This window comes from Copadichromis virginalis, linkage group LG23, assembly GCF_057382275.1.
Source record: "Copadichromis virginalis isolate Kocher_CV1m ecotype Utaka linkage group LG23, C_Virginalis_male_GT1.1, whole genome shotgun sequence".
Taxonomy (NCBI): domain Eukaryota; kingdom Metazoa; phylum Chordata; class Actinopteri; order Cichliformes; family Cichlidae; genus Copadichromis; species Copadichromis virginalis.
Genome location: NC_140639.1, coordinates 16,423,561 through 16,443,336, shown reverse-complemented (window position 1 = coordinate 16,443,336; position 19,776 = coordinate 16,423,561). Strand labels below are relative to the sequence as shown.

At 39.7% G+C, this 19,776-nt stretch overlaps 1 protein-coding gene across 1 annotated transcript in view; it reads left to right on the top strand.

Annotated features, from left to right (window-relative positions):
* The window catches only part of naaladl2 (N-acetylated alpha-linked acidic dipeptidase like 2), a 472,039-nt gene that overhangs the window by 305,993 nt on the left and 146,270 nt on the right, over positions 1-19,776 (top strand). Inside the window, exons 11-12 of the mRNA XM_085449971.1 lie at positions 474-661; positions 918-1,046. Of these exons, the coding sequence (XP_085306097.1) occupies positions 474-661; positions 918-1,046 (317 nt within the window). The remainder of the gene's footprint in view (positions 1-473; positions 662-917; positions 1,047-19,776) is intronic.

The following is a 19,776-nucleotide window of genomic DNA, read 5'->3' as shown; positions in this document are numbered from 1 at the left end:
ATGATCAGTGATACAACATGTGTTCAACATTAGGTCCATCAAACAGCGAGTGACCTTGTACTGTGAATTGTGGGAGGATAAATAAACCTGTTACAGTAGGTGCACTCATCTGTGTGCATTTGTGCACCTATGGACATATTCTTTTAGCATGATTGAAACATTGTCTCTAATAGTACAAAGCACAAAACACATAGAAGCCCCCCAGCTGGCCTGTGGCTCTGAACCCACGACCTGTTTGCTGTAAGGCAAAAGAGCTAACCACCAGACCATTGTGCACCCCATCGTGCAAAGTGTGGTTGTCACATATTTGTATATCATCCTTTACCTTATTTATTTTGAGTTTGTGTAGCATCCCTCATTTTTCACCATAAATTTTTGAGTATCTACCTATACAGAGATGAAAAAAAATAAAGATTTCTCTGTTTTTAATTTACTTATTTGTTTGTTTGTTTTATTTATTTATTTATCTTCAGATCGCTATGTGCTGGTTGGTAGTCGTCATGACAGCGACCATGGAGGCGGGACTTCAGCTATTATGAATCAACTGATTGCAGCACTGACAGAGCAAACCAAACGCGGATGGGTACCAGACCGTACCACTGTGTTTTGCTCATGGGGAGGCTCAGCCCTGGGAAACATTGGATCTTATGAGTGGGGAAAGGTCAGCAAACACAAGAGCCTCTGCTTTATTAAATGTCAGAGGGTCAAGGGTAGAAATGTCTGAAAATAGAAGTACTGGCAACATACATGAACACCAATCACTAGAAATATGACGACACTTCTTGTCAAAGGAGTGTGAGGGGTTGGGTCTTAATTATGATGGTGTGATGAGTGTAATGACAACAATTATATGATTATTATAGTAGATTGAAATCATAATAGCTGGTGTGTGGTGTACATTTATGTGTTCCTTTCAGGATAACAGTGTTGTTCTGCAGAGCAGTGCAGTGGCCTATGTCAGCCTGAACTCTCCAGTTAGAGGGACGGAAGCTCTCAGAGCTACAGCTTCACCAACTCTTCTGCAGCTCACCTCAGATATACAGAGGGTAACTATTACTATGATTCCATGTACTGCTACTGTCACTCCAACATGATGTCCTGCTATAGTGTCCAGTGTTCTCACAACATACACCATATAAATTATAAGGGATCCCTCAATATTAGTAGTAGCAGCACTGTGATTCACCTAAAATATGGCAATGAATAATCGCCTCATTTCAGTGAAAGGATATAAAGCACTGGCATTTTCTTTTCTTTTTTTTCAAAATTACAGCTGCTGCCACAGCTGCGATTTTGCCAGGTTAATGTTGAAATTTGTGTGAAAAGGTCTGCTAAAAACCACCAACTGCTAAGCACCATATTAGAGATTACCCTTGCGGTTTCAAGGGCGGTTCTGTTACTTTAAAACTATGTTGTTTTGCAAGCTCTAACCCTAAGAGGGTAAAGTATAGTAAATAAGACTTAATCTTGTTTTCTATTTGAGTTCCTAGAGGCACAGTTCCCACTAAGTTGTATGTTATCAGCTTAATACTTCATGACTTTTCCCTGTTTTATAAAGGAATGACTTAAAAAATATTTTAAGCTTCAGACATCCAGATTACCCACGATCAGTTCATCTTAAAGCTCCAATCATGCATGATTAAAAGCAGTTTTCATATTCTTTATTTTTGTAACTGTTGTTGAAAGAACTTTCTATCTATTTCAACCCTTAAAAAAGTGCTCATAGAAGGTCTTCTCTGGATAACACACTGCTTTCATCAATGCTTTTCTGCATCAGTATCAGTTTTAATACCCATATTAAATAGTCTGTCTGTATTTGTATAGCGCTTTACTAGTCCCTAAGGACCCCAAAGCGCTTTACACATCCAGTCATCCACCCATTCACTCACTGGTGATGGCAAGCTATATTGTAGCCACAGCCACCCTGGGGTGCACTGACAGAGTCAAGGCTGCCGGACACTAGCACCACCGGGCCCTCTGACCAACAGGCAACAGGTGATGTGTCTTGCCCAAGGACACAACGATCGAGACTGCCCAAGCTGGGGCTCGAACCGGCAACCTTCCGATTACAAGGCGAACTCCCAACTCTTGAGCCACGTTCGCCCCGTTATCCCCTCATCAAAGCATGTGCCAGATTTCGATGTCTCATTATGGAGAAATGAGCAGATGTAAATGCCTAAACTTTAACAAGGACCAAATATTCATGGCTGTGGAGTTGGAGCCTCTCCCAGATCGCAGAACTATCACTGATTTTCTAGTTTACAGACAAACCAAACCAATGACAGGATGTTAGTGGTTGTGTTAGAGCTTTAAACTCACAACTTAAAGGACCTAAAGGATCCGTTGCATCTTAATGCTACTTTTGGAGATCTTTTGGTGCTTTTTTGAAACTATGTAAAGAAACAACAGCAGGCTTGTTGTAACTAATTAGAACATCTCACTATATGACCACATTTCAGTTTACTTTGCTTCTTCATTTCTATTATTTCTTTGTTTCTCTGTAATTACCCGTCACTAATCAGGATGTTAATATTTTCAATTCTGCTTTGATGTTTTTTGAGGTAAGTTTTCCTCAGAAAATTGGCTTCAGGAACAACTGCTAGCAGACTCTTAGGCAGACACACTGATTTCAGCAAGCTCGGTATTAAGAATAAAGATGGCCAGATGTTGACATGAAATACTGCCACCTTGTTTTGAAGGCCATTCTTAATGGAGTAATTTTATGCTCATTCTACACATCCATTATGATAATTCTCCCTTACGTTTAGTATAATAGAAGGATAAAAACGTTATGTGATCCTCCTCTGCCTTGCAGAAATTAGTTAAGGATATGCCTCACAGGTGTCCTCGGTTTCTTTGAAACAAGACGTCAGGGGTTTAAAGCCTGGTTGGAAAATGCTTCCGGCTAGACCCTAATGCCAAATCAGCTACATTGAACTATGAGTGAGAGACAGGTAACTGAAGCCATAACAGCTTTAGTAAAATAGATGGTGTAAAAATGTTACATAACCAAGGTCCCTCTCTTTCTTCCTGAAATTAGTTGGAAGAGATGCCTTGCAGGTGCAGATTAAGCGAGACATCTCTCAAAGGCTTTGGGCAACTGCTACAACTGCTTGTGTTACACCCCTGAAAACAGGGGGAAAAGAATCACGAGAGTGATTATGACTTGCGTCTCTCATGCAGTAGTTTATTGCAGTAAATGCAGTAAATGAACAGAAACGTTTCACATTCTGTACTGCTAAATGTCACATGGTGGAAGAAAAACACTAACTAATAAACCGAAATACTAAAGTGCTGACTATACATATACTTGAGCAGGTTTCCTGGAAAAATGGCTGACAATCGTTTTTAGCTCCTGCCGTTATCTTAATGGCCATTACACAGTACAAAACTGAGGCTCAAAACCGCCATGTATATGTGCACAAAACTGTAATATAATGCTTCTAAGGCTTACAAAACAATGAAGGATTACCTCTTAAATATCTTAACAGTGTACACATTGGAAATATATCAACTTTTAAACACTTTTACCTGAAAACGGGGAAAAGAATCACGAGAGTGATTATGATTTGCGTCTCTCTCATGCAGTAGTTTATTGCAGTGAGGAGAATGCGCAAAAGCCCCCTGGTGGAGAACAGAGACACTACTAATCAATCCCAGAAAAGGCTTACTAGCAGATCAGAGATGTATAGATTGTAGTTCTCTTAAGTAACATGAAAGCCATTAATATAACATGAAAAATAATAAACTCTTAGCAATTTTCTTACCATATTTACATTATTTTCATCCTTATATCAACAGATATCAATTAGTATTAACTGAACAGTTTTATATGCAGTAGTCCTTCAACCTGTCACACTTGTACAAGAATTCAGCTGATTATTAACCTGTTCATTTATTGGAGCTGATAATTCTTTAATTAATGATGTTTTTTTTAACAAGCAAACCACCACTACAAGGTCTTTATCAGTTTATTATAAATGGTAAAGAACTGAATGCTTATATATCAAGAGTAATACAGTGGTGTAGTAGACACAACGCCCATCCCATTATAAAAACAAAACACATAATTTTATGACTTTGTGCTTCCTGTATTTATTGTTTCTATAAATGCTGCACTCTCCCTGGAACTTTTCACCTTTTCCTGTCTGAATTATAAAATGTATCCCTCCTACAGTGATTAAAATATTTGCCATTTCCTGAACCACTTAGCAAAAGTAGCGATATCACACTGTGAAATATACCTCACTGCATGTAAAGCTGAGTTACTGACAAATTTTATTTAAAGTTTCAAAGAAGAAAGTAATTTTTCTCTAGAAATATGAGAAAAATGTTTCCCATCAGTGTTATGTAGATCTATGGATCAATATTACTGCTGCAGATCTTTAGGGCTGACCTCAGTTGAAATACTTTATATTCTGTTTACTCTACAGGAATACCTTTTTAAAATCATATGGTTGTAGTGTCTCTAAAAACAGCTTTTAAAGACCTCCAAAAAAATAGGGCTACAACTTTATTAAAAGAAAAAAAGTTTATTAATATAAAATAAAAAGATCACAGGTTTTAAGCACTGTGTGGCACTGATAAATGTCAATCTCTCCAGCGCTGTTTATAAACCAATAACAGAAAAATAAAGGTGCTGTATCAGCAAAGCAGCTTGTTAAATCTATTATATTTGGCCAAACCAAAGTCTTTTTCACTTTTTCTTGCTAATCTGAAAATGCAGGTGAAGCCTGCACCTATTCAGCTGGCCTTTTCTATTAAGCCAGACATGGCAGCAGCTGGCATCCCCTCTCAATCATCAGGGGTTTTCTTTGCTAATGTGTTAAAGGAGTTATTAAAAGTTTCTTCACACTACTCTCTAACTCTGCTATATCCTATGATGGCCAAGGTACACTGTAAACCCGAACAAGTTGACTGAACTTAAAACTTTTGTGGAAACTGATTACCTCAAAAGATTTAAGTACAAAAACTCATATCTTCTAAGTATGGGGTACTCAAAATTTGTATTTATTGTTAACCTAAAAATTTTAAATTATATTTTATATTTTATTAATTGAGCTTTACTCAAAGACTGTATACTTTAATTTCAATATTTTTGTGTTTCTTGTAGTTTATTATTTTGATGCAACACAATGCAATTATATTACAACCTAAACTCAAATTATCTGATTATTAATTAAAAGATATTTATGTTGTGAGTGTAGACTACTAAAAAAAAAAAAAGTACGGAAATTCAGTTACTTTACATTTTGTTTATTTAACATTTTTTCATGAAAATTTTAAAACATCACAAATGTTTTTATAAAACAACTAACATGGACATCGGCACCAAAAAGTGAGCATTATAAATTCTGTGTAGAACATTTATCTTTTATCTTTTTATAAACTCACAAAGGACGACATCAGTCCTAATTGCATCTTTCTCAAAATACACAAAAATGCAAAACAAAAAGTCAAATACTAATCACTTTTTTTTAAAATAGAAATGAAAAACAATTTTTTAAAATGGGTACAAAGACGATCAGCTTCCAAATAACCAGATAAGGCAGTCAAGTATAGGAAAATTAGGTAAACTGATGGAGTTAAATCCACCCAAAGCCTGTAGTAAACTTAAAGTGCTTAAAGTGCTTCAAACAAAGTGCTCAGTAACAGAGTGCGTGTCCTAACAAACATTGCCTTATATTCCTTAAGAGCATGTAGGCAGGGGTTTCAGGGGTTTGCCGTCATCAAGCCCCATGAAGATATTTTGGACTAAGGCAAATGTGTGAACCAGCTTCCTGGGGTAGTCTAAATGCAGAGCATAGATCAAGCCAAACAATAAAGCAAATGCATTTGCAAATCTGGGAATATCACGCATCACCTAGTCGCCTTTCACCAAAACAGCCATGCTTGAGGAAGTAAAATGGACTGGACTGGGAAGCGTCGTCGGTAACCACTGTGAGAAGGGCAACTGGAGTGTCAATGAGGGTCGACTCATCCAATGCGTCCGCCTGGAATAGACACAGTATCAATGGTAAATGGCCTGTATTTGTATAGCGCTTTACACATTCAGTCATCCAGACATTCACACCCATTCACACACTGGTGATGGCAGCTACATTGTAGCCACAGCCACCCTGGGGCGCACTGACAGAGGCGAGGCTGCCGGACACTGGCGCCACCGGGCCCTCTGACCACCACCAGTAGGCAACGGGTGAAGTGTCTTGCCCAAGGACACAACGACCGAGACTGTCGGAGCCACCTGAAATTAATTGCAGTCTGAATTTTTTTTTTCTTCTGTCTTTTTGTCTTTGGCCTTCAGCCTTGGAAGAAAAAATAAAAATATTGAAAACCTTATCAGCACACTAAATATACAACACCATGCTATATTTCAATTGTTTTAGATAGAAGTTGCCACTGCTAGCTAAGTCACTTTTGAATGATGCTAATGAGAAGAAAAAAAAAAAAAAAAAACCTGCCGAACAACGAGGCTGCTGTTGTAAAAACGCCAACTTTCTTGCGTTGGCAAGGGGTCGTTAAAATATCACTAAGACCCTTTCTTTATGTGTGATTCTTCGTAAAACTGTGTTTTAATCGGTTAAAACTGTAAAACTGACGACATAATCTATGTTTGAAAAAGAGCGCGAACAACCGCGAACAACTATTCACCACCTGGGTCTGTGCTTTTTAACACAACAGCGCATTCGAAAACAAGTTATTGGCTGCAACATATTAATATACTTGCTTTTTTACGGAAAAAATAAACATAACGAAGGTTCCGTTTTACTTACAAGTTTCTCCAAATGTGTTCTCCAGTCGCTCGAGAAGGGCAGCCATATTGAACAGAATTTTCTGTCAACGTCGTTCAGGTTAGAGAGAAGACGTCATGACGTCATGACGTCCACATGCGGAGCTCGGAAAAAAACATTTACTCAAAAATCATAATTAAGAAAGCAGTATTTACTCTTAACTTCTAAGCCATGTACAATTATAACTGTTTGAATCGTTAACCGAACAGAAAAGTTTTAAGTTGTTTCAACTCTGTGAGGAATTTTAATTGTTATATCCACAAACTTTATAAGTCAGGTAGACTGTTGGGGTTTACAGTGTAGTCTGAAAATGAAAGCTTATTTGTTAATATGATAAATCACAGAGGGCTCACTTATTTACCAATTCTCGCTCTGTTTCTGCACCATGAACTGAGCAATGGAACAGCTTTCCGTTACTTCCCTGTTAGCGTTTAAACACATTTACATGTAAATCTATATTAGCCATCTAGCTTAATAATTTCTGGAATAGAAGAACCCTTGAATGTACTTCTTACCTTACTTACTCACTAGCAACTTATGGGCTTTAAATACGTTATCTACCCCTCCTGGTACTCCACCTTCTGCATGCGGTATTGCAACTGCATGTGTCCATTTCAAGCTTTAGAGAGGAAAAGTGTGAAATAGACACAGTAGACTGGTGTGTGTGAGTGTGTGTTTTACAAACCATGATATTGAGTAATGTACTGAACTTCACTGACATACACTTAAATAAAACCATGTCATAATTAGGGATGGGTATCGTTTAGGTTTTATCCGATACCGGTGCCAAACCGGCCTAAACGGTGCTTAAACCGGTGCTTAAAGAATGGAGAACACAAAATTGGTCCAAAAACCTCTCATGTTCAGCTGTTTTTTTTGTAAAAAGATAACAATGTTAGCCTTTTCTGCAGCTATAGGGCATATATGGTATCACTCTTGGCTGGAAGCAGTGCTTAAACAATGGAAAAAACACAAACTTTGTCCAAAAACCTCTCATGTTTAACTGTTTTCAACTTTTTCTTTGGTCATTTTAGCCTTTTTGGCCAGGGTGAAGGGAGTATCTGCCATCAAACAAGAGGACAGCCGCATGTAGCTATGATGGTGTTTGCTAGTTCACCTTACATGCATTAATGTAATAACGTGGTTAGCCTACTCAACGTAAATTATACATGAACAACATTAAGCTACTCACGCAGAGAAGAACGGCTGCTGCTGCATCATCATCCTCATCATTTCTGCTACACTGGCAGGGCTAGGGGCCAGGACTCTCCTCTTCGTGTTTTTGGGGGATGTTGCTAACTCCGGGCCCGATAACAGGCAACCCACCCGCAGTAGATGTGCTCGGTGTGAGGTCTCACAGCAAGCTATCAAATACGGCGCATTTCTCGGCTTTTAAAAAAAACGCTATGCGTTGCCAGGTGTTTCATCAGATTTGAGGTGTTACCTCCTTTGACAGTATCACAGTATCAGCTTAAAGCACTTGTTGCAGGCTGCTGAGTTTGCATATTTTGCTGTGAAGTACAGCCAGAGTTTTGACCACTTCGCCTTGGGCATTTTTAATCTGTAGCTCTGCTCTAAAAGAACGTACGTACCTGGCCCCGCCTACTATCCTCGGAAACGTAAAATGATTGGCTAGAATCTAAAGTGTATCACAGCTCAGGGAAAAAAAGCACCGAAATAAAGCACCAAAATGTGCGCTGCTTTTCGGTCTGGTTACTACCGTTTATGTCAGAACCGATACCGGTACCCATCCCTAGTCATAATACTATGAATGTTGAACTTCAAATGAAGTACCGTAAACATAATAAATGCACATCTTACCAATAGTTTGCGTGAGCATGGAGTGCAGTTAAAACAGTGTCACTTTAGCATGTTTACATTTACTGTTATAGTCCTTTGTTTCACTCTTTTCATGTAATCACTGACTGATTCCATTATGCTGACAGTTTGAACATATTTTACTTTTTGGTCACAATGATGACTCTATGTATGACATATGCATGGTAATGTAGAACAAAATATAATTTTTTGCTGTTGTTCCTTTTCCTTTTGGGACTGATATTTGTTTCCCTAACTCTTTAGCCTTCATGTGTGCAAATACCCTTTTTCACCTATACCATGACTATTTCATTTCATTTCCATCAATAACATAAAAGTTAAAACATGTGTGAAACGCCACAATAAAAGCAAGACTTTGACTGTTCTTTGAGATGTTGCTTGTGTGCAAGGGGGAGGATAGCACTCCTAATATGAGCTAAATATTCCCTCTCACCCCATCCCACACTTCACAGTCATATACAATCTGCATTGGCCACTCTGCTGATTAAGTATACCAGCTCAATGATTCAGCCTTCCAAACTGTCTCTTTATTCCAACCTGGGGGTGTTTTGCAGATATGATCAGCCCTCGCGGACTTCTTCCCAACTTCTACCATCTTTTTAAACTCTGAAAACTTTTGCCTTTTGAAAAAACACACCTCATCGTTACTCTATCTCATTTCCTTCCTCCACCCCCACCACCACCTCTTCCCTTTTTTTTTGTTTTTTCTCATTGTCCCTTAAGCACTACAACCCTCTCCCCACCTTGCTCACTTTCCTTCTATCACCTCTTAACCTTCTCTTTCATGAGCAGCAGGCTTTGCATCTCCCTAACCTCTCACTTTCATTAAAATCTTTCTCTTACTTCTGCTCTACATGCTCTCTTTGTCTGTTCAGGCTATGATGCTTAGTATAATTTTTTTTAGAGTGAAGTCGTTCATCCACAGGGAAGATTTATCTTCTTGCAAATTACTAATCAGTTTCAGGTACAGGAGGTCACAAATGGATTTGAGTGCAATGTCTCTTTAATCCCCTAATCTAAAATAAAGAAAAGGGCCCTGTCACATTTGGCTGTAATGAAGCTGCAGACAACCTCTGTCAGTGCCTTAAAAGAGACAAAGAGAATGTAACTTACCTTTGATCTTCTTTAAGGAAACATGTTAACACGTATCCTGCTTGGATTTATAAAAGTCATCGTTTTTTGTCAGGTTTCATTCTTCTGCGTTTCATACTTATAGCCACAGCTTCATTTACAAATTTTGTTTTTACAGTACTCTCTGCTCTGGTGTCATTCTTAATGTGTATACTGTAAATGCCAATGGGACACTGGTGGTGCTATAAATATCGCTACCTATAATTTATTTGCAGACACATTGCTCCATGCGCCTACTCTAATCTATGGGGCGTTAGCCATACCTGCAATAATTACCTGTCCAGATGCTGGACTAGCTCCTGAAAAGCGATTTTTTTTGAAAAAAACAACAATCTAACCACTCACTTAGAGGATAATTTAATTACCTGCTCACATAACCCAGGAGGATCAAAGTTACTCTTCTCTCTGGCCATACCTTTATGGACTTTCGGTTTTCACTGCTTTGCTTATTGTACCAGACTGAAAGAGGTGCATGATGCTGTAGAAAACCATGTCATAGATTTGTCTTCTGATCAGAAAAACAAGGCCCTGTCTAGACTTCAACCTGATTGAGCTTGTGGTAGGACCTTAAGACAGTTGTGCATAGTCAAATGAACTGAATCAATGTGTGTCAAAATCTTCTATTTTAAAATGTTGACAAACTTTATATGAGGAAACAAGCTCTAAAGACTACTTCATGGAATAAAAATTTGAATTTGAATTTGGAAATGGTGAACATGGCACAAAACTGTTGCCTACTGTAAATGCACCTCAAGCAGATGCAGAGCAGTGTTGCCATTTATTTACTTTAATCTGTCTACTTTGTATTTGAGTCCAGTATTTAATCTATTTTAGCTCTACTTTTGATTTCTATCGTCCCTCTCTCTTACTCTCTCTCTGGGGAGGCTGGTTCCAGCAAATCTTTCGAGTTGCGCAGATTGTGGAGCACAGAAAACTGAAAATCACATCATAGGATATTGATTTTACAAGTTTGAATTTGAGTTTGATATAATATTTGAAATGGCTTCTCCTATACTCATAGTCAACAAAAACTCTTGTTGAGTGGGTGCTAGGCACATATGCTGTTATATATGCTGGGTTTGGGGAACTCTGTCAAGAATGGTTTATTTAAAAAAAAATCATTGCGTATATTAAATAATAATAATAATAATAATATTAATATGGATGTAAACAAGGCCACATTATACATTAAGATTTTATATATCACCTGTTTGTCTCCCCTTTTCCTTTTAAGCTTCACTGTTGTTTTCATTAGTCGATCTAGCAGATAAATGTATAGTGAAACTGTAAAAATAAGTAAATAATGCTTTTGTTTTTCTTAGAAATGTACACTCTTTATTAACAAGATGTTCATCTAGCCATGTGAGTGTTGCATACAAAGCCTTTTTGGTCCCAGACAGGCTCAGCCAATGCTTTGTTACATGTAACAAATCAAAACAGCGAAATGCATCATTACAACTCTGCAGAGTGCCACTGAACTAACCAAATCATTTCTCCACTGTGTATACTTTTTATTTACCTTCCTGTCTCCTCTGCCCTTGCCTCATACCTGTCCATTCATTGGCATTTGTGTCTCTGGCACAGTCTATCACACCATTCATCATCTCAAGTGTGTTTGAGTTGCCCCAGGTATTCTTTTCACCTTCTAGTATTTACAAACAGGTCTACACATGTCATTTATCTTGTTTGTGCAACAGCTGTAATACCTGCTACTTATCTTACTTTGCTTGGACCTGTCTTCCAAACCGAGATGCTGCTGCACTGATAGTTTTGGAATGGGTGCTTGGGAACCAATTATAATAAAACTAGATACTCGTTTTGTAGGGGATTTATACCAGGAGAGGGGGCAACAGGGGGTCGAAGGACTGCGAGAAGTCAAGAGGATGAGAAACAGAGGTGGGAAGGGAGATACAAGTGGTGCTTTGGTGGCTAGAAGAATACAAAACAAATGGAGAGGACCTTGTGCTTTAATTGGGTATTGTTTCAGATTTATGTTGGTCTTGTCTGCAGCTGGAGTGTGGGTGGCTTGTGGCAGGTTCCCCTATTTGAAAACAAATGGTCGCCAGTGGATAGCACATTGTTAGAGTGAAAAAAAGACCACAGTGGCAAATGGTTCATCTTCCCTCTCTCAAAGAAATGGTCAACTGTTTGTGTGTGTGTGTGTGTGTGTGTGTGTGTGTGTGTGTGTGTGTGTAACTGGAATTACAGGATCTTACATGTATATGTGCACTTGGCAAGTTACTGTTGTGTGATTTAAACCCCTCCATGTGGGCTTTATGTGGGCTCTATTCTGTATTGCCTACAGAAACACTGAGGTTCAAAAGTTGTTTTTTGAATCTAAACGAAAAGAATAATACCTTAGTCAGCTAAGGCTACATGAGAGTATACTACAAGAGCAGTATAGGACAGAATGAATCTATTGCATCCAAAGTATCTGAGACAAAAAATGACTACACCATGACAATATCTCAACATCCAAACAGGCGGTCATGTAGTGCTCTAAGAAGACACCAATACAAAACAGAAGCCTTGTTCTAAAGAGGAAAACGAGGACAAATAATTTAAATGCACTATGACTAGTCCTGTCTCTACTAAAGGAATTAAGTTTGCAGAAGCAGAAGGGTGTATGTAAGCGGATGTATGTAGCCCATGCCTGGGCCAAACATAACTACAGTGGGGCAAAAAAGTATTTAGTCAGTCACCGATTGTGCAAGTTCCCCCACCTAAAATGATGACAGAGGTCAGTAATTTTCACCAGAGGTACACTTCAACTGTGAGAGACAGAATGTGAAAAAAAAATCCATGAATTCACATGGTAGGATTTGTAAAGAATTTATTCGTAAATCAGGGTGGAAAATAAGTATTTGGTCAATAACAAAAATACAACTCAATACTTTGTAACATAACCTTTGTTGGCAATAACAGAGGTCAAACGTTTACTATAGGTCTTTACCAGGTTTGCACACACAGTAGCTGGTATTTTGGCCCATTCCTCCATGCAGATCTTCTCGAGAGCAGTGATGTTTTGGGGCTGTCGCCGAGCAACACGGACTTTCAACTCCCGCCACAGATTTTCTATGGGGTTGAGGTCTGGAGACTGGCTAGGCCACTCCAGGACTTTCAAATGCTTCTTACGGAGCCACTCCTTTGTTGCCCGGGCGGTGTGTTTTGGATCATTGTCATGTTGGAAGACCCAGCCTCGTTTCATCTTCAAAGTTCTCACTGATGGAAGGAGGCTTTGGCTCAAAATCTCACGATACATGGCCCCATTCATTCTGTCCTTAACACGGATCAGTCGTCCTGTCCCCTTGGCAGAAAAACAGCCCCATAGCATGATGTTTCCACCCCCATGCTTCACAGTAGGTATGGTGTTCTTGGGATGCAACTCAGTATTCTTCTTCCTCCAAACACGACGAGTTGAGTTTATACCAAAAAGTTCTACTTTGGTTTCATCTGACCACATGACATTCTCCCAATCCTCTGCTGTATCATCCATGTGCTCTCTGGCAAACTTCAGACGGGCCTGGACATGCACTGGCTTCAGCAGCGGAACACGTCTGGCACTGCGGGATTTGATTCCCTGCCGTTGTAGTGTGTTACTGATGGTGACCTTTGTTACTTTGGTCCCAGCTCTCTGCAGGTCATTCACCAGGTCCCCCCGTGTGGTTCTGGGATCTTTGCTCACCATTCTCATGATCATTTTGACCCCACGGGATGAGATCTTGCGTGGAGCCCCAGATCGAGGAAGATTATCAGTGGTCTTGTATGTCTTCCATTTTCTGATGATTGCTCCCACAGTTGATTTTTTCACACCAAGCTGCTTGCCTATTGTAGATTCACTCTTCCCAGTCTGGTGCAGGTCTACAATACTTTTCCTGGTGTCCTTCGAAAGCTCTTTGGTCTTGGCGATGGCGGAGTTTGGAGTCTGACTGTTTGAGGCTGTGGACAGGTGTCTTTTATACAGATGATGAGTTCAAACACGTGCCATTCATACAGGTAACGAGTGGGGGACAGAAAAGCTTCTTACAGAAGACGTTACAGGTCTGTGAGAGCCAGAGATTTTCCTTGTTTGAGGTGACCAAATACTTATTTTCCACCCTAATTTACGAATAAATTCTTTACAAATCCTACCATGTGGATTCATGGATTTTTTTTTCCACATTCTGTCTCTCACAGTTGAAGTATACCTCTGGTGCAAATTACTGACCTCATCATTTTAACTTGCACAATCGGTGGCTGACTAAATACTTTTTTGCCCCACTGTAGATCTCAGTGTCATTGCAAGTTTATGTGTTAGTTTGTTCCTATTCTATCGCGACATCAGGGTTTTTCTGTATGTATGTATTTCATGAATACACAGTATTCATTTCCAGCATGCTAGCAGGTCAAAATGTAAAGCTAACCTAAGAGATTTTCAGTCCTCTTTACGAGTACCATGAATACATACACCGTGGCAAGAGGATACTGACAGAAAAAATGTTGACGTGCTGTGAAACACATTGTCATTTGCAGTGTTGGTCAAGTTACTTGAAAAAATTAATTAGTTACTAATTACTGATTACTTCTCCAAAAAAGTAATCATGTTACTTTACTGATTGCTTATTTTAGTAAGTAATTAGTTACTTAGCTACTTTTTAAAAACATGATACACAAGCTGAATACATAATAAAGCAACAGACCTGTCAGCCCAATTCTATTTTTTATGCATAATCCATCATACAAAATTGAATCAAATGGAAAGCCTCTTTCTAAAAATAGTTTTATGAGTTTTAGTCTTTTATTTTATGCACATTGCATTAAGCAAAAATCCAATTATATGCAACTGTCTTTGACTTGAAGAGATTGTTTAACAATTAAAACTATTTTTTGCATATAAAATGAAATAATGTTTTGTGTTTACACTCACTCTTTCAAATAGATGCAAGTAAAACACAGCAAAAAATAAATAAAATCGAAGATTCGGCGGCACTGTCCTGTTGCTCTTAAATCTATTTCCACCTGTTTAGCACGAGTGGGGAAAGTGGAGGTTTGCCCAGTGCTCATGTCAGTGGGGGGATCTGGGGGTTTCTTTATGAATTTCACATTCCCGTGGCAGCATGCTAGGTACTTGCTCAGATTTGGAGTTTAATTTTTCGCTGTAGAAAGACGTTTTCTTCCCACGCAGAGTTTACAGTGGACGCTAATGTTTTTGTCAATTTTAATGTAAGTACGCCCCCGCTTTAAACGCTGCATGACCGTACTCTCTCCCACACTCCATATTATCTGTGGTGATCTACACACGTCTGTTGCTGCCACGGGTGTCACACCCGCTTACGTCATTGTCATTAGAAACACTCTCACAAACAAAATCACGACAGTTTAGTAACGCAGTAACGCAGCGTGCTTACGGGAAAGTAACAGCAATCTAATTACTTTTTTGCAATAGTAAACCCTTACATTACTTGTTACTTGAAAAAAGTCATCAGATTACAGTAATGCTTTACTGCCCATCTCTGGTCATTTGCTATGCTTGTGATTCCATGTGACACTAAAAGTTAAAATCGGTTCCAATATACAGAAATGTTGTTGTAGACAGTGCAGTAAAAAAAAGATATTCAAATATTCTTAGGAACATATTTGTATCGTGGTGTTTCTGAGATAATCCTCTTAACATTCCTGGTTTGTGGTGTTTTTGTCTGACCTAATCTTCTCAGTGCATAATAGATTTCAAAGCACTAAGCTTCATGTTCATACAGATTTGGTTTTATTAATCTATTTGTCGTAAATGCATGTGAACAACTATAACAGAAAGAGGATGCTGTTCTAATGTAAAACACATAATAAAAGGTGAAAAACTCCTGCAGACACAACTATGGGAGCATTTCTGAAAAGGAGCATTTCTTCTGAAAAAGAATATATATATGAGACAGAGAACGAGAGAGAGGAATACACTGAAAATGCCCAAAAAGTTGCCGCCAGTGAAGAGTAAACATGACAAAATGCCCTCAAATGTATCTACACAATGATGAAAGCACACAAAATGTCTGTGGTGACTATCTTAGTTATGATTAAATCAGCATTAACAGTCCTGTAGTGTGCTTCTATATGTGAATGAAGAACCCTCATGGATGCCCTTTCATTGGAAGAAAACATGATGGTGACCTGTAGGCCTCCCCCCAAGCAAGAAAAAATGACATGCCCTTTAAATGAAAAAGATGTAATGTGGTGCCTTATGAGTTGCGGTTGTAATGGGCTCAGCTGGGGAATCTGAGATGTCACCCTCCTAGTGAAATAAAAAAAACCCTACAAAAGTGCTATTTAGTATAGCATACCAGGATGCGGAATTGGATGCCCTTTCAAGGGAAAGAAAAATCCCAGACAAAACAACCCTCTAGTTTGACCTCATGTATGATGAAAGATGATGTCGTGATGACTTCATTTTCAGTGGACAAATCCAGGGTGCCACCCCCTATAGGTTGTACTGTTCGGGAGAAAAATGCTGGGGAGCAACTCTCCATTGAGCAAGAGAGGATGCCCTTGCAATCGACTATATAAGCTATTATGTATCTTCCATGTAATCTTGGAAAATAAGGCATCATCAAAAACACTTTGTAGGTCTCATTATTCAATTAATTTGATTTTTGGCACATTGCTGTTTATTCTTCTGAGGTAATTGTGATCGACAATTTAATGTAAATCACAACTGACAATTGAAGTTTGGGGGTCACATACACGAGCACTCTGTTGTCTTGTGGTAGTGTCTTGAAGTTGGAAGTAAGGCAGGTCATATAGCACAATATATTGCACAGATTGCAAAGAAAAGCTTGCATATTTCATGTCATGAAATACACAGAAAATTCTCAGGTGTACATTATTTTATGACACCAGGTGGCATATTATGTAAATGAAAAACTAAAAAAAAACTGGAGCTAGTAGATATACATGTACATTTATCTTCAAGTGTAGTGGTCTCCTCCTCGTGTCCTTCTGTCCCTTCATGCATCAGTTTATGACTTCTCACACTGATCAAACGCACAACCCACATCCAGCCCAAACTTTTGCACATGAAATATGAGTCTGAGAAACCAAGTTTACACAATAGAAAATACTCATGACAATGTATATCTTTATGGCCCAAAGGAGCAATCATAAATACTTACCCACAGGAGAAATTTTTGTGTCTATTCCTCTCCTACCAAAAAATCTAAAATTCTAAAATCTCACACAAAGGCCATTTCAAAACCAATAAAAACGTATAATTTAAGTCATCCATAAAATGTATCTAAAATACCATAGTCCTTTGTGTGTTTCCAGAATGTTGGATTTTGAACACAATTAGCATTCGCTGTGACAAATTGTACTCTTATGCATGCTCATGAGTATGCTTCTACTGGAAAAACAATGGCTGATGCTTTAATTGAATTATAATACCATGTCAGATTTTCAAACATAAAGAAATGGATAACAATAGGCTTGCTTTGGAATCACACTGTATATGGTAAATATGAACATCATCCACATTAGCTGGGAGGCTTAATTTATATGTCTATTTTATATGTTTTCTCACATAAAGCCAGCGGAAAGGAAGCTGATGATAAATCACCAGAATGGGTGTGTGACTTTATGGCCTTCCAAGATGGCTCGACGGCACACTTGGCATAATGTTTGAAATAGTACGCTGTTGGCAATATGTTTGAATTACCATAGTTCTTGTATTGTCAGGAAAGGCATTGTGTGACTGCGGCAGCCTCAATGAATCTGCATAATCACGAGGAGAAGCTGCTCGGTCTCAGAAGGCGTTTATGCTGCTGACAGCATGGCCCTTCCATCACAGTTTCATATCACAGCGACAAAATATAAGTAGGGGAATGCATATGAAAATGTGTGTTAGGTGAAGAATGACGACTGTCATTACTTGTGGCTGTGATATTTGTCAGATGCTGTGGGGTGATGCATTTTTCGAACAGCGTTTTTTTTTTCCCCCTTGCCTATTCTGCAGAAAATACTCTGCAACAAACCTATTGTTTGTAAAAAGGGGAAGCAGCTGAACTTTCTTGACATTTATTTTGTTTAATAACTACCTCCTAAATTAAGGACCAATTACAGACTATTTTGTTGTATAACATAAGGCCTTGAATGGATTATATATATATATATGTATATATATGTATATATATGTGTGTGTGTGTGTGTGTGTGTGTGTGTGTGTATGTATATATATATATATATATATATATATATATATATATATATATATATATATATATATATATATAGAGGCCTGGGAGCTTGAGGGTCCTGCGCAGTATCTTAGCTGTTCCCAGGACTGCGCTCTTCTGGACAGAGATCTCCGATGTTGTTCCTGGGATCTGCTGGAGCCACTCGCCTAGCTTGGGAGTCACCGCACCTAGTGCTCCGATTACCACGGGGACCACCGTTACCTTCACCCTCCACATCCTCTCGAGCTCTTCTCTGAGCCCTTGGTATTTCTCCAGCTTCTCGTGTTCCTTCTTCCTGATATTGCTGTCATTCGGAACCGCTACATCGATCACTACGGCCGTCTTCTTCTGTTTGTCTACCACCACTATGTCCGGTTGGTTAGCCACCACCATTTTGTCCGTCTGTATCTGGAAGTCCCACAGGATCTTAGCTCGGTCATTCTCCACCACCCTTGGGGGCATCTCCCATTTTGACCTCGGGACTTCCAGGTTATACTCGGCACAGATGTTCCTGTACACTATGCCGGCCACTTGGTTATGGCGTTCCATGTATGCCTTGCCTGCTAGCATCTTGCACCCTGCTGTTATGTGCTGGATTGTCTCTGGGGCATCTTTACACAGCCTGCACCTGGGGTCTTGCCTGGTGTGATAGACCCCAGCCTCTATGGATCTTGTGCTCAGAGCTTGTTCTTGTGCTGCCATGATTAGTGCCTCTGTGCTGTCTTTCAGTCCAGCTTTGTCCAGCCACTGGTAGGATTTCTGGATATCAGCCACCTCCTCTATCTGCCGGTGGTACATACCGTGCAGGGGCCTGTCCTTCCATGATGGTTCCTCGTCTCCCTCCTCTTTCTTGGGTTTCTGCTGCCTGAGGTATTCACTGAGCACTCGGTCAGTTGGGGCCATCTTCCCAATGTATTCTTGGATGTTCGTTGTCTCATCCTGGACTGTGGTGCTGACACTCACCAGTCCCCGGCCCCCTTCCTTCCGCTTAGCGTACAGCCTCAGGGTGCTGGACTTGGGGTGAAACCCTCCATGCATGGTAAGGAGCTTTCTTGTCTTTATGTCAGTGGCTTCTATCTCCTCCTTTGGCCAGCCTATTACCCCAGCAGGGTACCTGATCACGGGCAGGGCGTACGTGTTGATGGCCCGGATCTTGTTCTTACCATTCAGCTGACTCCTCAGGACTTGCCTGACCCTCTGCAGGTACTTGGTGGTTGCAGCTTTTCTAGCGGCCTCTTCATAGTTCCCATTTGCCTGCGGGATCCCCAAGTACTTGTAACTGTCCTCTATGTCTGCAATGTTGCCTTCTGGTAGTTCAATCCCCTCAGTTCTGACTACCTTCCCTCTCTTTGTTACCATCCGGCTACACTTCTCCAGTCCGAACGACATTCCAATGTCATTGCTGTATAGCCTGGTAGTGTGGATCAGTGAATCGATGTCTCGTTCACTCTTGGCATACAGCTTGATGTCATCCATGTACAGGAGGTGGCTGACAACTGCTCCGTTCCGTAGTCGGTATCCGTAGCCAGTCTTGTTAATGATCTCACTGAGGGGGTTCAGGCCTATGCAGAACAGCAGTGGGGACAGAGCATCTCCTTGGTAGATCCCGCACCTGATGGTGACTTGTGCTATGGGCTTGGAGTTGGCCTCTAGTGTTGTACGCCACATCCCCATTGAGTTCCTGATGAAGGCTCTTAGGGTCCCATTGATCTTGTACAATTCTAGGCATTCCAGTATCCAGCTGTGGGGCATTGAGTCATAGGCCTTCTTGTAATCAATCCAGGCAGTGCACAGGTTGGTCAGTCTGGTCTTGCAGT